At 41.3% G+C, this 13481-nt stretch overlaps 1 protein-coding gene across 5 annotated transcripts in view; it reads right to left on the reverse strand.

Moving 5' to 3' along the window:
* Prp4k (Pre-mRNA processing factor 4 kinase) overlaps window positions 1–13481 on the reverse strand; it is a 112888-nt gene that overhangs the window by 27815 nt on the left and 71592 nt on the right. For all 5 annotated transcript variants that reach the window (XR_010563237.2, XR_010563239.2, XR_010563240.2 and 2 more), the window contains exons 14-15: window positions 7054–7168; window positions 2510–2748 (exon numbers count right to left, since the gene is read on the reverse strand). Coding sequence is in view for 1 of the 5 variants with exons in the window: in XM_065426739.2 (XP_065282811.1) it covers window positions 2510–2748; window positions 7054–7168 (354 nt within the window). In the remaining 4 variants the exon portion in view is untranslated. The remainder of the gene's footprint in view (window positions 1–2509; window positions 2749–7053; window positions 7169–13481) is intronic.

Genomic DNA, 13481 nt, shown 5'->3' on the forward strand with positions numbered 1-13481 from the left:
TCGGACAAAATTTAGGGGTGCGATCATTACGAGAGAGTGATTATGCGAGTAAATACAGTATATTAAATTATTTAGGGTGCTCCAGGGCTTTCAAGTATTTTTTCTAGGGTTCAGTCTAGGACCTTCATTTAATGCAAAAAAATGATGGAGAGTTGAAAACATGTCAGTACTCCTGATTGGGTGACACTATCTTGTCCCAAAAATAGTTTTTTTTTTATTTTTGCCTCCTTTTGATAACATGTCTTTAGCTTTAAAATATATATATACCACTTGGATATATGAGACTTCTAGAGCTTATTCATTTCATTTTAGCTGTCACATTGACAGGAAAGTGGGCATGTCTCGTTGTGGAGTCCCAATTTCGTTCGAAGCTTCCATCACATAAAAAGAACTCATGTTTGAGAGAAGTCTTGGTTTTCGTTTTGCAACTTTCTTTTCTATGTAGCACATCTTTCAGTCATTAGGGAGTTGTCTATTTCTCGTGCGCACCTCTTATGTTTGTTTATGGTGGCAAACACTCTTGGGCAGTAGGTCGGGTTGGTCAAAGACCAATAACGTAACAAAAAATGCGCCCTTTCTGTCAGCTTCACGGCCTCACAGGCACTGCAGCACCGCACTGTCTAAATAATACCGAGCTTAACGAGTCAGTTCACAAAAATACATTAACTACAAAGAAATAAGAGCAAGAGGGTGAAGCTACATCTACTCAGTGCCTTTAGCCACTGTTCATCAGCGCTTTTGTGTTCAAAGCCTTCAGTTACATTCTTTGGCGCAGGAATGTGTGGTCACTCTCTCCTTAACCGCTTCTGCAGTGCGTTGATTAAAGCAATCGAGCTTTGTAAAGAACACATTTATGCTCTTTTCCTGTCAATATTTTTAATTATGCAGACAAACACAAAACAGTTTGAATTAATTTGAAGCATTAGTTTCCTATTCTTGAGTTATACTGAAAACTTAACTAATTTTATTTCTCTGAATTTGGAAAAGAAAACGTGAAAAAAATTTCAATTTGTCACACATATTATGCTTCAATCATATTCAATCAATCACCAAGCCAACAAATGGAGCAATCAGTCAGGTTGATTTCATTGGAATGTACAGTCTCAGAATGATGCCTAAAATACGATGGACACCGTAATGCACACATAAAATGTGGCAAAATAAGTGAAGCTCCCATCTTGTCACTAATATTAAGACTAGGATTCACAAAGCTTCTCTGTGTACGTGCATAATTTGTTAATAGCTGGCTCCTTGGCTCAGAGTGCCTTGTTGTCACTCTGATTGCCATCACATTGGGCAACGTCTGTACACTGACCAATCACCAATCACAAGCGTACTTGCATCTGTGAACAGAGGCTCACATCTACAAGTGGTTTATTACTCATTGTAGCTGTTAGCATACAGGGTGTTTCAGCAAACACTAGAAAATGTTTGAGAATTGTCTGTGGCAGATAGCACAATTCTAGTACATGAACTGATCTACTCAAAGAGGCGGACATTACTTGCAAAAAAAAAATGAAATGCATAATCAACTAGTTAACAAAAATTCACTAAGCAAGTTTTAACTAATTACTTTATGGCACATACTGCAATTTGCAAATTTTAGCGGGTGAGGCTGCAAAGCACATTCAATTGAAAAGAATTGTGTGGATGACACCATTTATGAGTGACATCAAACTTGCGGTAAAAATGCACTGTCGCGCCACTAACTTTCTTAACAAAATGTTGTTTATGCACTGAAGCACAAAAGTAACTGAAACACGAATGCACTTTTGCGCAAAGTTCGAGAATTAATATCTCGAAACTTGCGTCATCCTAAGAATTCGTTTCAAGTGGATCCACCTTGCAAGCTCCCTGGCTAGAATATGTAAATTGCCATATGTGCCACAATGCAATTAGTTAAATTAGTGAGTTTGTTGTTAATTAGTTGATTATGCATTTCAATTCTTTGTGCAAGTAATGTCCACCTCTATGAGTAGACCAGCTCTTTGACTAGAATTGTGCTATCTACCACAGGCAATTTTTTTTTATTTTGAAAGTGTTTGCTGAAACACCTGGTATATCACATCATCATGGAACCTTACAAGAAGAAATTTCAGTCTGAATGCATGGCACTGACAGTTCAATATGACAGTGAAAATCGTTATATAATTCCATGCTCTTTGGCCCACATTCAATATACTGATATCAAGCAGCCTTGCTGTTTAAGCAAGAACAAATGCCTAATAAAAGAAAGGAGAGACTTACTCTCTATGCAACAGTCCAATGCAGGTACTTCAGCTCAGACAGACGGCACCACACTCAGAATATTTCAGATCATTTCACCATGCACAGTCAACATAGTGAAAATCCTCAAATGCAGCCACACAACTACATGTGGCGAACAACCTACAGAGAGCTTAAAGGCCACAGGATTTTTTTTTCTTTTTAGTATGTTGAAATGTAGGAGCATCAACAAACTAATACAGCAGAGGAGGGCAACAAAAACATTGCATGCAGTGAAGCTTACCCTCTCTGTGACTTTGTCAACTTCATGGTAGAGAAAGTTGCAGTTTGCATCAAAATGCTGGTCTCTGAAGATTCCTTTTCGAATAAGACGATTAGGAAACTTTCCTTTGAGATCCATACAGAATTTGAGCATCTGGTTGTTGGATTTTCCAGGAAACATTATCTTTCCCGTGTAAAGCTCGTACAATGTGCATCCAACACTCCACATGTCAATACCAAAGTCATAGCCCAGGCCAAGAACTGCATGTACACAAAATATGCATTGTGAAATCAGCTGAATTGAACCTTACCTGCTCATCATGAAGAGCCATTGAAAGTTTTCAAAAACTATAAAAGAAACTATGCAAGCTTGTTCACTGCAGTGTACAACAAAACACAACACCGTTAAAAAAAAAAAAGATTCTAGCTATTTTAGAACAAATCTGACTTAGTTCCCACCATGTATATGGAAGACTTCCGTTAATTACACTCCACTTAATTCTATTTTTTGGTCGAGTCAATCCCGACCGAAGGTCCCTACTGATGCCCATACATTTCTATAGGCCCAAACTTCATTATTTAAATCTCCATATTGGCCTTTGCCAGATAATTCAAACTTGACTGGTCAGCTTCGGCAAAACACTGCCATGTTATTATGCGGTGAAGCATATGCAATTTATTGCAGTGAAGCATACCAAGGCTGAAAAAGGGCCACTGTCACAAGACATAGTATGCGTTTCTTAATTATACATGTGCACACGCACTGTCTACGGTCACAGTATGAGCACCTAGATGCCTAATAAGCATACTGGCAGCCATTCCGAGCTATTTCTTATGTCGTGGCGATTTCAGCCTTCATTTCACCCACCATGCATGTCAAATATGAGACAACGGGTTGTAGTACACATCCTTTAATTATATGCATGTGCACGCACCATGCACTGAGAAGGAGAGAAAAACCATCTGTGTTTGGGAAAGCTAGCAAAAAGGAAGGTGGCAAGATGAAAAAACAAAGTTGAGGGACGTTCAAAGCCAGTAAAAGAATGGGGTCTATCTAAAACTCTGAAGGCCTGCCAGTAAGCATTTTAGGCATCTCAGTGCTTGTAGTGTGACCAGAGATGGCGCATGTGCGTGTGTAAATTAAGGAACACGTGCTATGTTCCGTAACAGTGGCATCTTTACTCACTTGGTATGCCTCACCGCATAACACAGCTGTATTGCGGCAAAGCTAACTTTAACAGCAGATACTGCTAAGTGAGTCAATTGTGTTTCGCCGTTTTTCTGCCTTTTGTTTAATTCGACCTACCGGATAATTAAGCCACATCGTATTAACAGAAGTCGACTGCATAGTAATTTACGTCTCTTTTTTTTTTTTCACTTTCAGAACATCTGTTGAGCCACCTACGCTAGAGGCTCCTTCAAAAATGCTGTTGGCATTGCAGCACAGCTGTAATACTTGAAATGCAATAGGAATGCGTATCACCAGAGATGTGCAAATATTCAAGATCTCAAATACAAACAAGAAAATTGTTTTTGCAAAGGTGAAACCTTGTTAATTCAAGTCCACTTAATTTTAACTTTCGGTTTATTGAAACTGACACTGTGGTCCTGTCAAAATTGGGTGTATTTCAATGTGCAAAAATGCCTAGCGATTCGAAAGCGTAAGCATTTGTGATGGTTAATTTGAATATACCACGCCACAGACTGTGCTCTCAGCAGCGCGTCGACTCATGTGGCGATGCTTCAGACCCAGCACTGCGGCCGCACACTGGCTGCTGCTCCCGTTGCAAGTACCACATTGTGCCGCATAGAACCCACACCAGAAATGTAAAAACATTTTTGGGTGTGGGTTGTATGAAAATTCTGCCTTGAAGTGCAGCTTCACAGCAGCAAAAATTTTACCTAAAAGTGTGGCTTTACAGCACCTGCAACACTGCCTTGAAGCCACACTTCCGGGACTTGTCACTCATGTGCTAGCTCAATGCACATGTGGCCCCTGATGCAGCAAGTCTTCCATTCAGTGAGCTTCCTTTAATTCTAACTCCGTTTAATTCAAACAGATTTTCAGGCACCTTTGAGTTAGAATTATATAGATTATACTGTATTTAATTCATATTAAATCAGTCAACATGTTAGTATGGTTACCAGAGCCAGTGTCAGGCAAGTATCCATGTATGCAATAGCTTACCACAAGCAGGAGAAAATTGCCAATATAAATTTCATGATCTAAGAGAGCTGCATGCAATTTTTAAGCTTTAACAATACATTCTTTAAAAATATAATTTTTTTCTTTTATCTCGTCTTTATTTCCATATATGAAAAAATATGACACTACTTTATATATCCTAAGTCAATGTTCTCCATATGTTCATATATGTTTCTATTACGAAATTTTGATGTTTGATCACCTAAAATTCTTTAACGTGTTTAGCTATGTATTGCAAACACATATTTTTTTAAAACAGACGATCAAGAATTACAGGCCAGCAATTATACGAACTTTGACAATATGGTTAGTTCAAACAAGCTTCAAAATTCTAGCTGGACCACCATGTTTTCAGTGATCTTTTGGATTGCTTAATTCGAGTACAGCTTATATTTCATTCAACCTTACTGCTTCATGGTTATATTGCGCTCAGTTTTACACAGACGATATTGCGATAGTGCTTCCTTTTTAGCAAAGTGATACCAAACACAGATTCTGTGGCCAAATTAAGCTGAAAGCAAGGAAAGCAGGCATTCTACACTTGCATGGAAAGTATGGAAACAGCTGGCCAATAAGGGGTCATAACTGGGCCACTTGTTTTAAGCTGTTCCCACTTGGTAATGATAACAACAGTGTAACTTCCAAAGCATTTTCCTCCTTTTGCAGTTCTTAAAATTTAAGTTTGTCAGCCATCAGCAGCACTACAAGCTTGCAACACAAACACACATTTGGAACATTTCAATAAGAGGTGCCACATGCAGGGGAACTTGCAAATGCAGACCGCATGCGCTCGGTGTTCCCTAAAATAGAAGTTCCTGTCTTGACCCATTTGTGCCAAACGTACTTTAAAAAATACAGTACCATTTTCATTTGTAAATAGATAAAGACAAAACACACAGTGTTCCTTGGTACGCCACTTTGCTAAGAAGGGTCCTGCGAAGACGATCGCATTGTAGTTTTTTGTCAGCTGCATGATGTGTTTGATGTATTCACCCCCAAACTTGGAAAAGTGCTCAACATAGCAGGTGCTGCTCTACATACAGCTTCTTTATTTTTTGTCAAGCATGGCATATGCTTTTCGAAGCTGAAGTTTTTGGGTAAGTTTTATAAAAGAAGGGTGTAAACGATGAACGCATGACATTCCACATACAATACATATTTATAGTGTCGCAAGAAAATGAATGCAGGCCTACTTTGTAAAGTATGCTGGGCCTATGTGTATGCTAGAGGCGTGTGCTTGATCTCGAAGCACACACAATGTTTTTTTTTACCTGTAATTCGTCAAAATATTTTTCACTGGCAACAAGAACTTCAGAGACTGTTGCAGGAAAGAAATTCATTTAGAATTACATCAAAATTGCTATTCCTACTGGTTCCTTTCTTGCTGCCGACAAAGATGACGATGCTCTTGTGTGAGTCAATAAAATTGCGAGCAGTGGTAGAGACAATTTAGATAAATAGAAACCATTTAGATATCATATGAAGAATACTGAAGAAGAAAGATGATTCATGCATCCTTTATTACAAATTGGAAGATGAGTGGGAGGGAACAGAAAACAACGAAGACTATGTATATTTCTATGCCAATCGAGACAAGTTATGCAATAAATGTAGGTCAACCCAGATTGGTGAACCAGACGTATACCCGACTTCTTGAAATGACAGAAAATTCTAACAAAAATGACACCTAGCAATCATACAACAGGATCATAATGCAAGAACCGACTGTCATTGGAGGAGACGTCACCAGTCTCTTGAATGTTTCAATTACCACTTAGCCAAATGCTGAATGCTTTAGTTTTGAATGCCTGTATTCATTGCGAATTATTGCGTCTAGATCTGCGTGAATAATATCTTTGTGTTGTGCGCGCCTCTGAAAGCAACAGAAAAGCCCTTCCTTGTTACTTCATGAAGTCATGTTACACACTTGATAAGTAAAAACACCTCCATAACAAACAATATGTCCCACTAAAATGCTAATTTTGCTACCAGTAGGTTATGCGGGCTTGCATGAAATTTCGTCTGGCTCTTCGCTGCAAGCCTTTTAGTTTTTGGAAGCTCCAAGATATAGCATGTACATTTTGTGACCAACATCAGGTCTTGCTCTCATAGAGGCCCAGCGTACTTTATAAAGTACACTATCATACTGCTTCAAAGAGTGAAGCGCCATTCACAAAACTTTCACAATGTATTCACAGTGTAAAAAGATCATCTGACACGAAAAATCAACAAAATGTAACTAGTACGTTTTTTGGGGGCCTTAACGGTTTAACTCCCTACTCCACAAGCCTTATTTTACCTTTCAAAGGCAATCTGTGAATATGAGGCATAAGTCTGAAACCACTAAAAGGTCATCTCACCTATTTCTGGTGCCCGATAAAACCTGCTGACAAGATAAGGTGTGATGTCATTTTCGGCCACGTGAGAAGCCGAGCCAAAATCGCATAGCTTTAAGACCAGCTTTGTCTCATTTACCTGAAATAAGAATGAGAAAAGTTCATGAACACCAACAGATTATTATTAAAGATGAGACACTACTCACAGCATTGCCCAATGTACGCCATGCTGAAATGAAACACAACCTTTTCGCATTAATCAGTATGTGCAACACTAGTGCGGTTCATTTACAGATGCTTAGCTTTGGGGCTAGGGTGCCTTTAGTTCCTCGTTATGCAATGATTCCACATCACAACTTGTAGTAACCTTAAAGGGGCCCTGAAACACTTTTCTAACTAATCATAGAATGGCCTCACTATTGAAGGATGTCACAACATGAACCTTCTTGCAAGAATTTTTCAAAACCTTCAAGTATAAGGAGAGTTAGAGGGAGTTATTGCATTGATGTGTGACCTTCTCTCTCCTTTTGCCTCCACTAGCACGCTGGAAGCTACACAAGAGAGATGACAAGAATGTAAGGCCCCATCCAAAAGTTTTTTTTCATTTGCTTTTTTCTTTAAGACGCTACTTCAGGTTCAGGCATGTACAGCCGTCTCTCGACATGAAATGGGCACCTGGAGCTACATCACTTACAGAGACTAATCAATGTGCATGGTTGTCTGATTGGCTTGCCGACAAGAGGACTCATTGCAGCACACCGTGGCAGCCACAGTACCTACGCTATGCAGCATGCTGGTGCTATCTCGGAGGCCATGCTCCACAGACAGAGGTGACTATGCACAACTGGCATGCGAAGACTGGAAAAGCAAAAACAACACCCTCTTTTTTTTTTGCTTTTTGAGATTGCAGACGTGTACAGTCAAACCCGACTATATCGAAACCGTTTACGTCGAATTATCCTGTATATCGAACAATTTCTGAGCATGGTATAGTTACAATGAGTATATATAGCAAAAATTACGCTTACATCGAACAAAAATAGCAGCGACTCCTGATATATCGAACGTCAAGCAGAGCAAATTGCCCCCAGGAGTTGGCTTTCCCTCGTGGCGGCGGTGAAACCTGGCGGCACGGCTCCGTTCACCAGATCTGCCTACCGTGACCGCGCCGCGTCGTGCGAGCCATGGGCACTCCCCTGGGAAAAATGATCTTGGCATGACTGCAGTGTTTGCTTGAACAGCCAATCAGAGGCTCTTGTGCCCTCGTCGTGCAGGATGGTGGAAGTGCCGGTGGTCTCGCTGCTTTTCTGCTTCATTGTGTTTACGCCTTATGGGCCTTCTCCCGCTTGTGCTGCCGTGATGGCTAGTGCAAAGCAACAAAATATGCCTTTCGCCGTGAAGCTGATTCACGTTAATCGTGAATCGAGTCAAACGCAGTGAGAAGTCGGATGATGCCGCAGCACGCAATATTCCGAGGAGCACTCTCAGCATGATTTTGAAGGAAGAATAAGGGGAAGGGCTAAAGTGGACAAACTCACGGCCCAGTGCCCATGGTGCCCGACACGGACGCACGGCGACGTCGAGGCGGCTGTGTGCAAGGGGTTCATCCAAAATTGCTTCAGACGTGCCGGCTTCCGCATGCCCAGTGACGACTCTGAAAATACTGGTGAGTGCGATGAAGCCGTTGCCGGTGTCGCCAAAGTTTGGAGCCAGCTGTCTGAATTTCCACAAGCCCCTGACGGATCAACAGTCGACGAGTTTGCGAGTGCAGATGATGGTGTCGCAACCACGGTAGAGCCCGAAAACAAAGACTACATTGCCGACATCGTACGGAGCATGACGAGCACAAGTGATAGTGGGCACAATGAGGAAAGCAATGTCGATCCTTTGCAGACATCATCCGAGGTGACTGGTGCACTCACACAAGTCTGGCGCTTCTGCACGAATGCGGAAGGTTGCGGCCGCACCTGCTCCATTCTTCAGCAGGCTTATATCAAATTATGCCCTATATCGAACTGATAGGCGTTATTTTGAGAGTTCGATATAACTGGGATAGACTGTATTTTTTATTGATTTAATTCAAAATTAGCAATTGTAGTATTACTGAGAATGTCCTCACGACCACAAAATCAGCCAAAAGCTGTTGATGGGCTTGGCTGCTTGCAAAGCAGCTACATGACGACATTGCATAGGAGACAGCAAGCGATTTTTACCCCAAATTGTGAACTTCCTGCTGCATGCAGTGCAAATACATGGCTCATGTTCACAGGAGCCTCATCTACAGATCGGCAGCATTTCCTTATTATGTTAAAAAAGTGTTTCAGGGCACCCTTTACCTTAATGGATGTCAGGAAGTAAAAATTAGGGGAAAGGCAGAAGGAACAGTTTTCACGTTTTTATTTATTTATTTTTTTGCTTGCTTTATTTATCGCATGGATACAAGCTAAACTGCTATAAATTTACACCAGACATTCAGCTACAATGAAGCTTAAGTTCTTTGTTTAAGGACATTCATGAAAATTTGAAATAAAAAAAGTCACAGTTTAACCCGAAAGGTGAGGCATTGATTCCAATAGCAAATTATTAGACAGCTATACACAATAAGGTTAGTAGCTTTATTAGCTGTACCAAGTGCTGTAAACATTTGCTTATTAAATAAGTTAACAAGCATGGCGTCACAGTGCACACAGACAAATATGAACACATCTCACTCGATGACCATGGACACTCGCTTTCAGAACACTGACGTGATGAAGAGCGGCAGTAGCGGCAAGCGAATTCTTCTTCGTGCTGCCTCTCAGTTCAACGTGAACCTGGTGCGCGTGGCTGCGCTAGGCACAGTCACGGCATGACAACCAGATTTTAGACAAGGTGTGCCCCACACCACCCTTTCCCTTGTGAGGAGTGAGACAATGTTGGAGAAATGGGACACATTACATATGGCCTTAAATATTTGTCTACTTGACATTATATGTGGACAAGTCGATACTGAACACAAACAAGAACCTCAGTCTTAGTTTTCCAGCCATTTGTGAGTCTGATGGTTTTGACACAATGCCTTTGCTTTTTTTTTTACGCACATCTAGATGAGCAGAAAAAACAAAACGTATGTGTTTCTCCTTTTCTTTTTATTAACTTCTCAACTATACCCCTACCGTAAGTGCTTTTCAATTGCTGCCAATAAAAAAGACCATTTTTTTCTGTCAATCGTACAAGCAAAAAGTACTGGAGCCTACTAAATGTCGATTGTCAGTATGCTCTGAAGCTCATTGTCAGGGAGGCACAAGTCACTCTCTAAAGTTTTTTCTGACCTTATAGTAATGGACTTGTCACCACTTGATATGCCAGTTGTCTCCTGAAGGTGTGTTTCCATTTCCCTGATGCCTTCCTCTGACACATGTGCAGTCCCTTCATCATGCACTATACATGCTTATATGTAATTCTATCCCAAGAAGCGTTTTTGAGACAGTTATAAATATGCAAGAATAAACAGCCAATTATATAGAGTAAATCTGCAATTAAAATAACAAAAGCATGCAGTAGAGTAACAGAGATGTTGTATAGTGTCCTACTCCTCCCACATTGCGCTGCCCCATTCCTCCCAAAGGGCACAGGAAAGAGTAAACTTTTTCCATGAGGAACAGTCGCTGGAAAATGCAATTTTTAAGATTTTTTTCATTCGCAATCTGCCTTGCTGTTTCAGCCTAAAGGACAAACTACACGTACGCTTGGTGGCCCGTGAAAGCTCGCGCCCATGAGCCTCACGCGTGTGCAGATGGTGCAGGACAGATCATATGCGCCGAAGCACGGCACGAGCCCAGATATTTTCTTCAGACAAATATCAGTGCTATGGCTGCCTCACAAAAATACGAAACAATGCCTACCAAGGCAAAAATAGCAAGTCAAGTGGGCGGGCGTCTTGTAGGTTCAAACCGCCATTGCTTGCCAGGCACGGCAAACATAAGGCGCGTGAGTGCAAGCTTTCGTGCACCAGCACACGTACGTGTAGTTTGGCCTTTAGAGTGGTAACAACAAAACTACTACAGTTATTTACTTTGCGCAGTGTAAATAATGATTTTCCGTTCACCTCCACTTTTTCACAATGAAGTGGCCTCATATTACAAAGGAGACTATATACCGTATTTACTTGAATCTAACGTGCACTTTTTTCCCAATAAAACGGGTCCAAAAATTACTTGTGTGTTAGAATTGAGTACAACCCTAACTCTGTGTTACCATATCGCCATCGGCATTTCAAAATGGCCGCCTCATACACACGTCGAGCCTAGCTGCCGTAGCTTCCTCCATGTGCTGTAGTATGTACGCTTAGGTTAGCCCACCGTTTGTCTTCCCGTTTTCTGTTTTTGCTCTGTCGGCATGGAAGTGCCGACTGCAAAGACATGCCAAGTGTTCATCACGATACCACAATTAAAAGGAAACTGATCATGTGTGCGGAGATGGGCGGAAATCGGGCCGCATCACAGGCATTCGGGATTCCCGAAACATGCGTGTGGGACTGGTGCAAACAGGAGAGGTGTTCTACTCTGGCGGCTACAGCGTAGACATGGCCGCACAGCCCCTATCTTGAAAGCGACAGTCTACGAATCTAGGCGCATCGTGCTGTGTTCTCGTCACTTAGTTCATGTTGAAGTGAGAGGCCACGCAAAGGTCAATTCTCTCGCTTCTGCTAGCGCACCTTCTCATTCCAGCATTCTCTTAAAAGGTTTCCGCGGTCATTGGGTGAGACGTGTTCATGTTTGCTTGTGCGTTTGTGGCACCATGCTTGTTAATTTAGTTAGGAAGTGAATGTATAAAAGTTTATACAGCCGATAAAACTACTATCCTTACTTTTCGTATAGCTGCCTACTAATTTGCTATCACATTCAATGCTTCGCCTTTCGGGCGAAACTGCGACTTTTTTTATTACTCGCAACTTTAATGCATTGGGAGTAAATCTCTGTTTTTCCAAATGAAAGAAAGTTGTATTTCTGTATGAAATAATGAGGTGCACGATACTGTTAAGGACTTTTCTTTCTTTTTAGGTCACCGCAAACAGGTGTGCGTTACAATCGAGGGCAGCATTTTTTTTTTTTTTTTGTCAGGGAAAACGGGTGCACGTTACAATTGAGGATGCGTTAGAATTGAGTAAATACGGTTATGTACATTGACATCTGTCACAGTTTTCCTCAACTACATAGCTTAGATGGTGGTCAAAATATTTGAACTGTTCCCCTCCAACCATCCCACGCCTCACACCTCACTCCCAACTGGTGGTTTCTCAACCGGACTCTTGACAACATGTACTTGATCTTATTCACATATACAATGATCAGACTTTTTATATGCTTGGTGCATGGCAGTTGGGGCACCCTGTATTTAGTAGTAAGTGTTGGCTATCATCCGTGTTAAAAGCACAACCTTCATTTTCTGCAATGCTCCAGCAAAGTCTTTGCCAAGCACATAATTATGCTATGCTTTTCATTAATTCTGGCATGCTTTTCGTATGCCTAAGTTGACACAGCTGAGTTCCCATGACTTTGCTCAGTAAGAGCCAAACACAGCCACTTCTACTTACAGCAAACAGCTGTGCAACCGGACATTTCCAATGCTTTCCAATGATGTTGGACACACTGCCATGGAAGATAGTAATCACTAGCCCTTTCCCAAATCTCACACACACCCCTCACCTAAATTTCTAGGTGTACGGTAATTGTATCCCAAAGTGACATCAAGGGTTATGATGAATGTCGTAATGCAGGGCTCCAGATTGTGATCTCACTTTGAATTTTTAGACATGCACCAGAATGCCATAACGTAAGCACTATTTTATTTCTGCTTTGTCCACCTCAGTGGCTGCAACATCCAAGCATCCCACCTGTGACATCATGTTCAGAAGCAGAACGCCCTATCTGCTAAGGAACTGAGGTTGCCTCACCACAAGACCCAAGTGGCCTACAAGGGCATGAATTAAGAATGTTCCAAGAATGTAGATTTTGATGCATCACAGCTGTGTACAAAGCTTCGTTAAATGTCTTTGAATGTCCCTACATGTACAAAATAAAGCCACCTGCCTCTTGCATTGTGTTGTGGCACTACCTTGTGGACGGCGTAATAACCTTAATAGGCAGTGGACCACAGCGACAGCAAGTAGGTACGCAATGTGAAATGGACTATGTTGAATCTGTGCTCTGTTTATTAGCCACATGCCACATGAGTGGTTTTCTCTTGGCATCAAAATAAGCTTTGTTAGCAGGATTTTGCCCTCGATTTCATTCTGTAACAATGACTGAACAAACAAAATAAAAGACTTGCCTATGGACAAGAAGGTCAGCTAGCACACAGTGGTTAGCACATCAGAAATTTAAATGCCAGATAGTCAAGGACTACAAAGGTTATTTGCACACAGGCAGTTTCTACTTTGCCATTCGGTCTCTGTACAAAGGACTTCGGCA

The sequence above is a fragment of the Dermacentor albipictus genome, chromosome 1 (genome assembly GCF_038994185.2).
Source record: "Dermacentor albipictus isolate Rhodes 1998 colony chromosome 1, USDA_Dalb.pri_finalv2, whole genome shotgun sequence".
Lineage (NCBI taxonomy): Eukaryota > Metazoa > Arthropoda > Arachnida > Ixodida > Ixodidae > Dermacentor > Dermacentor albipictus.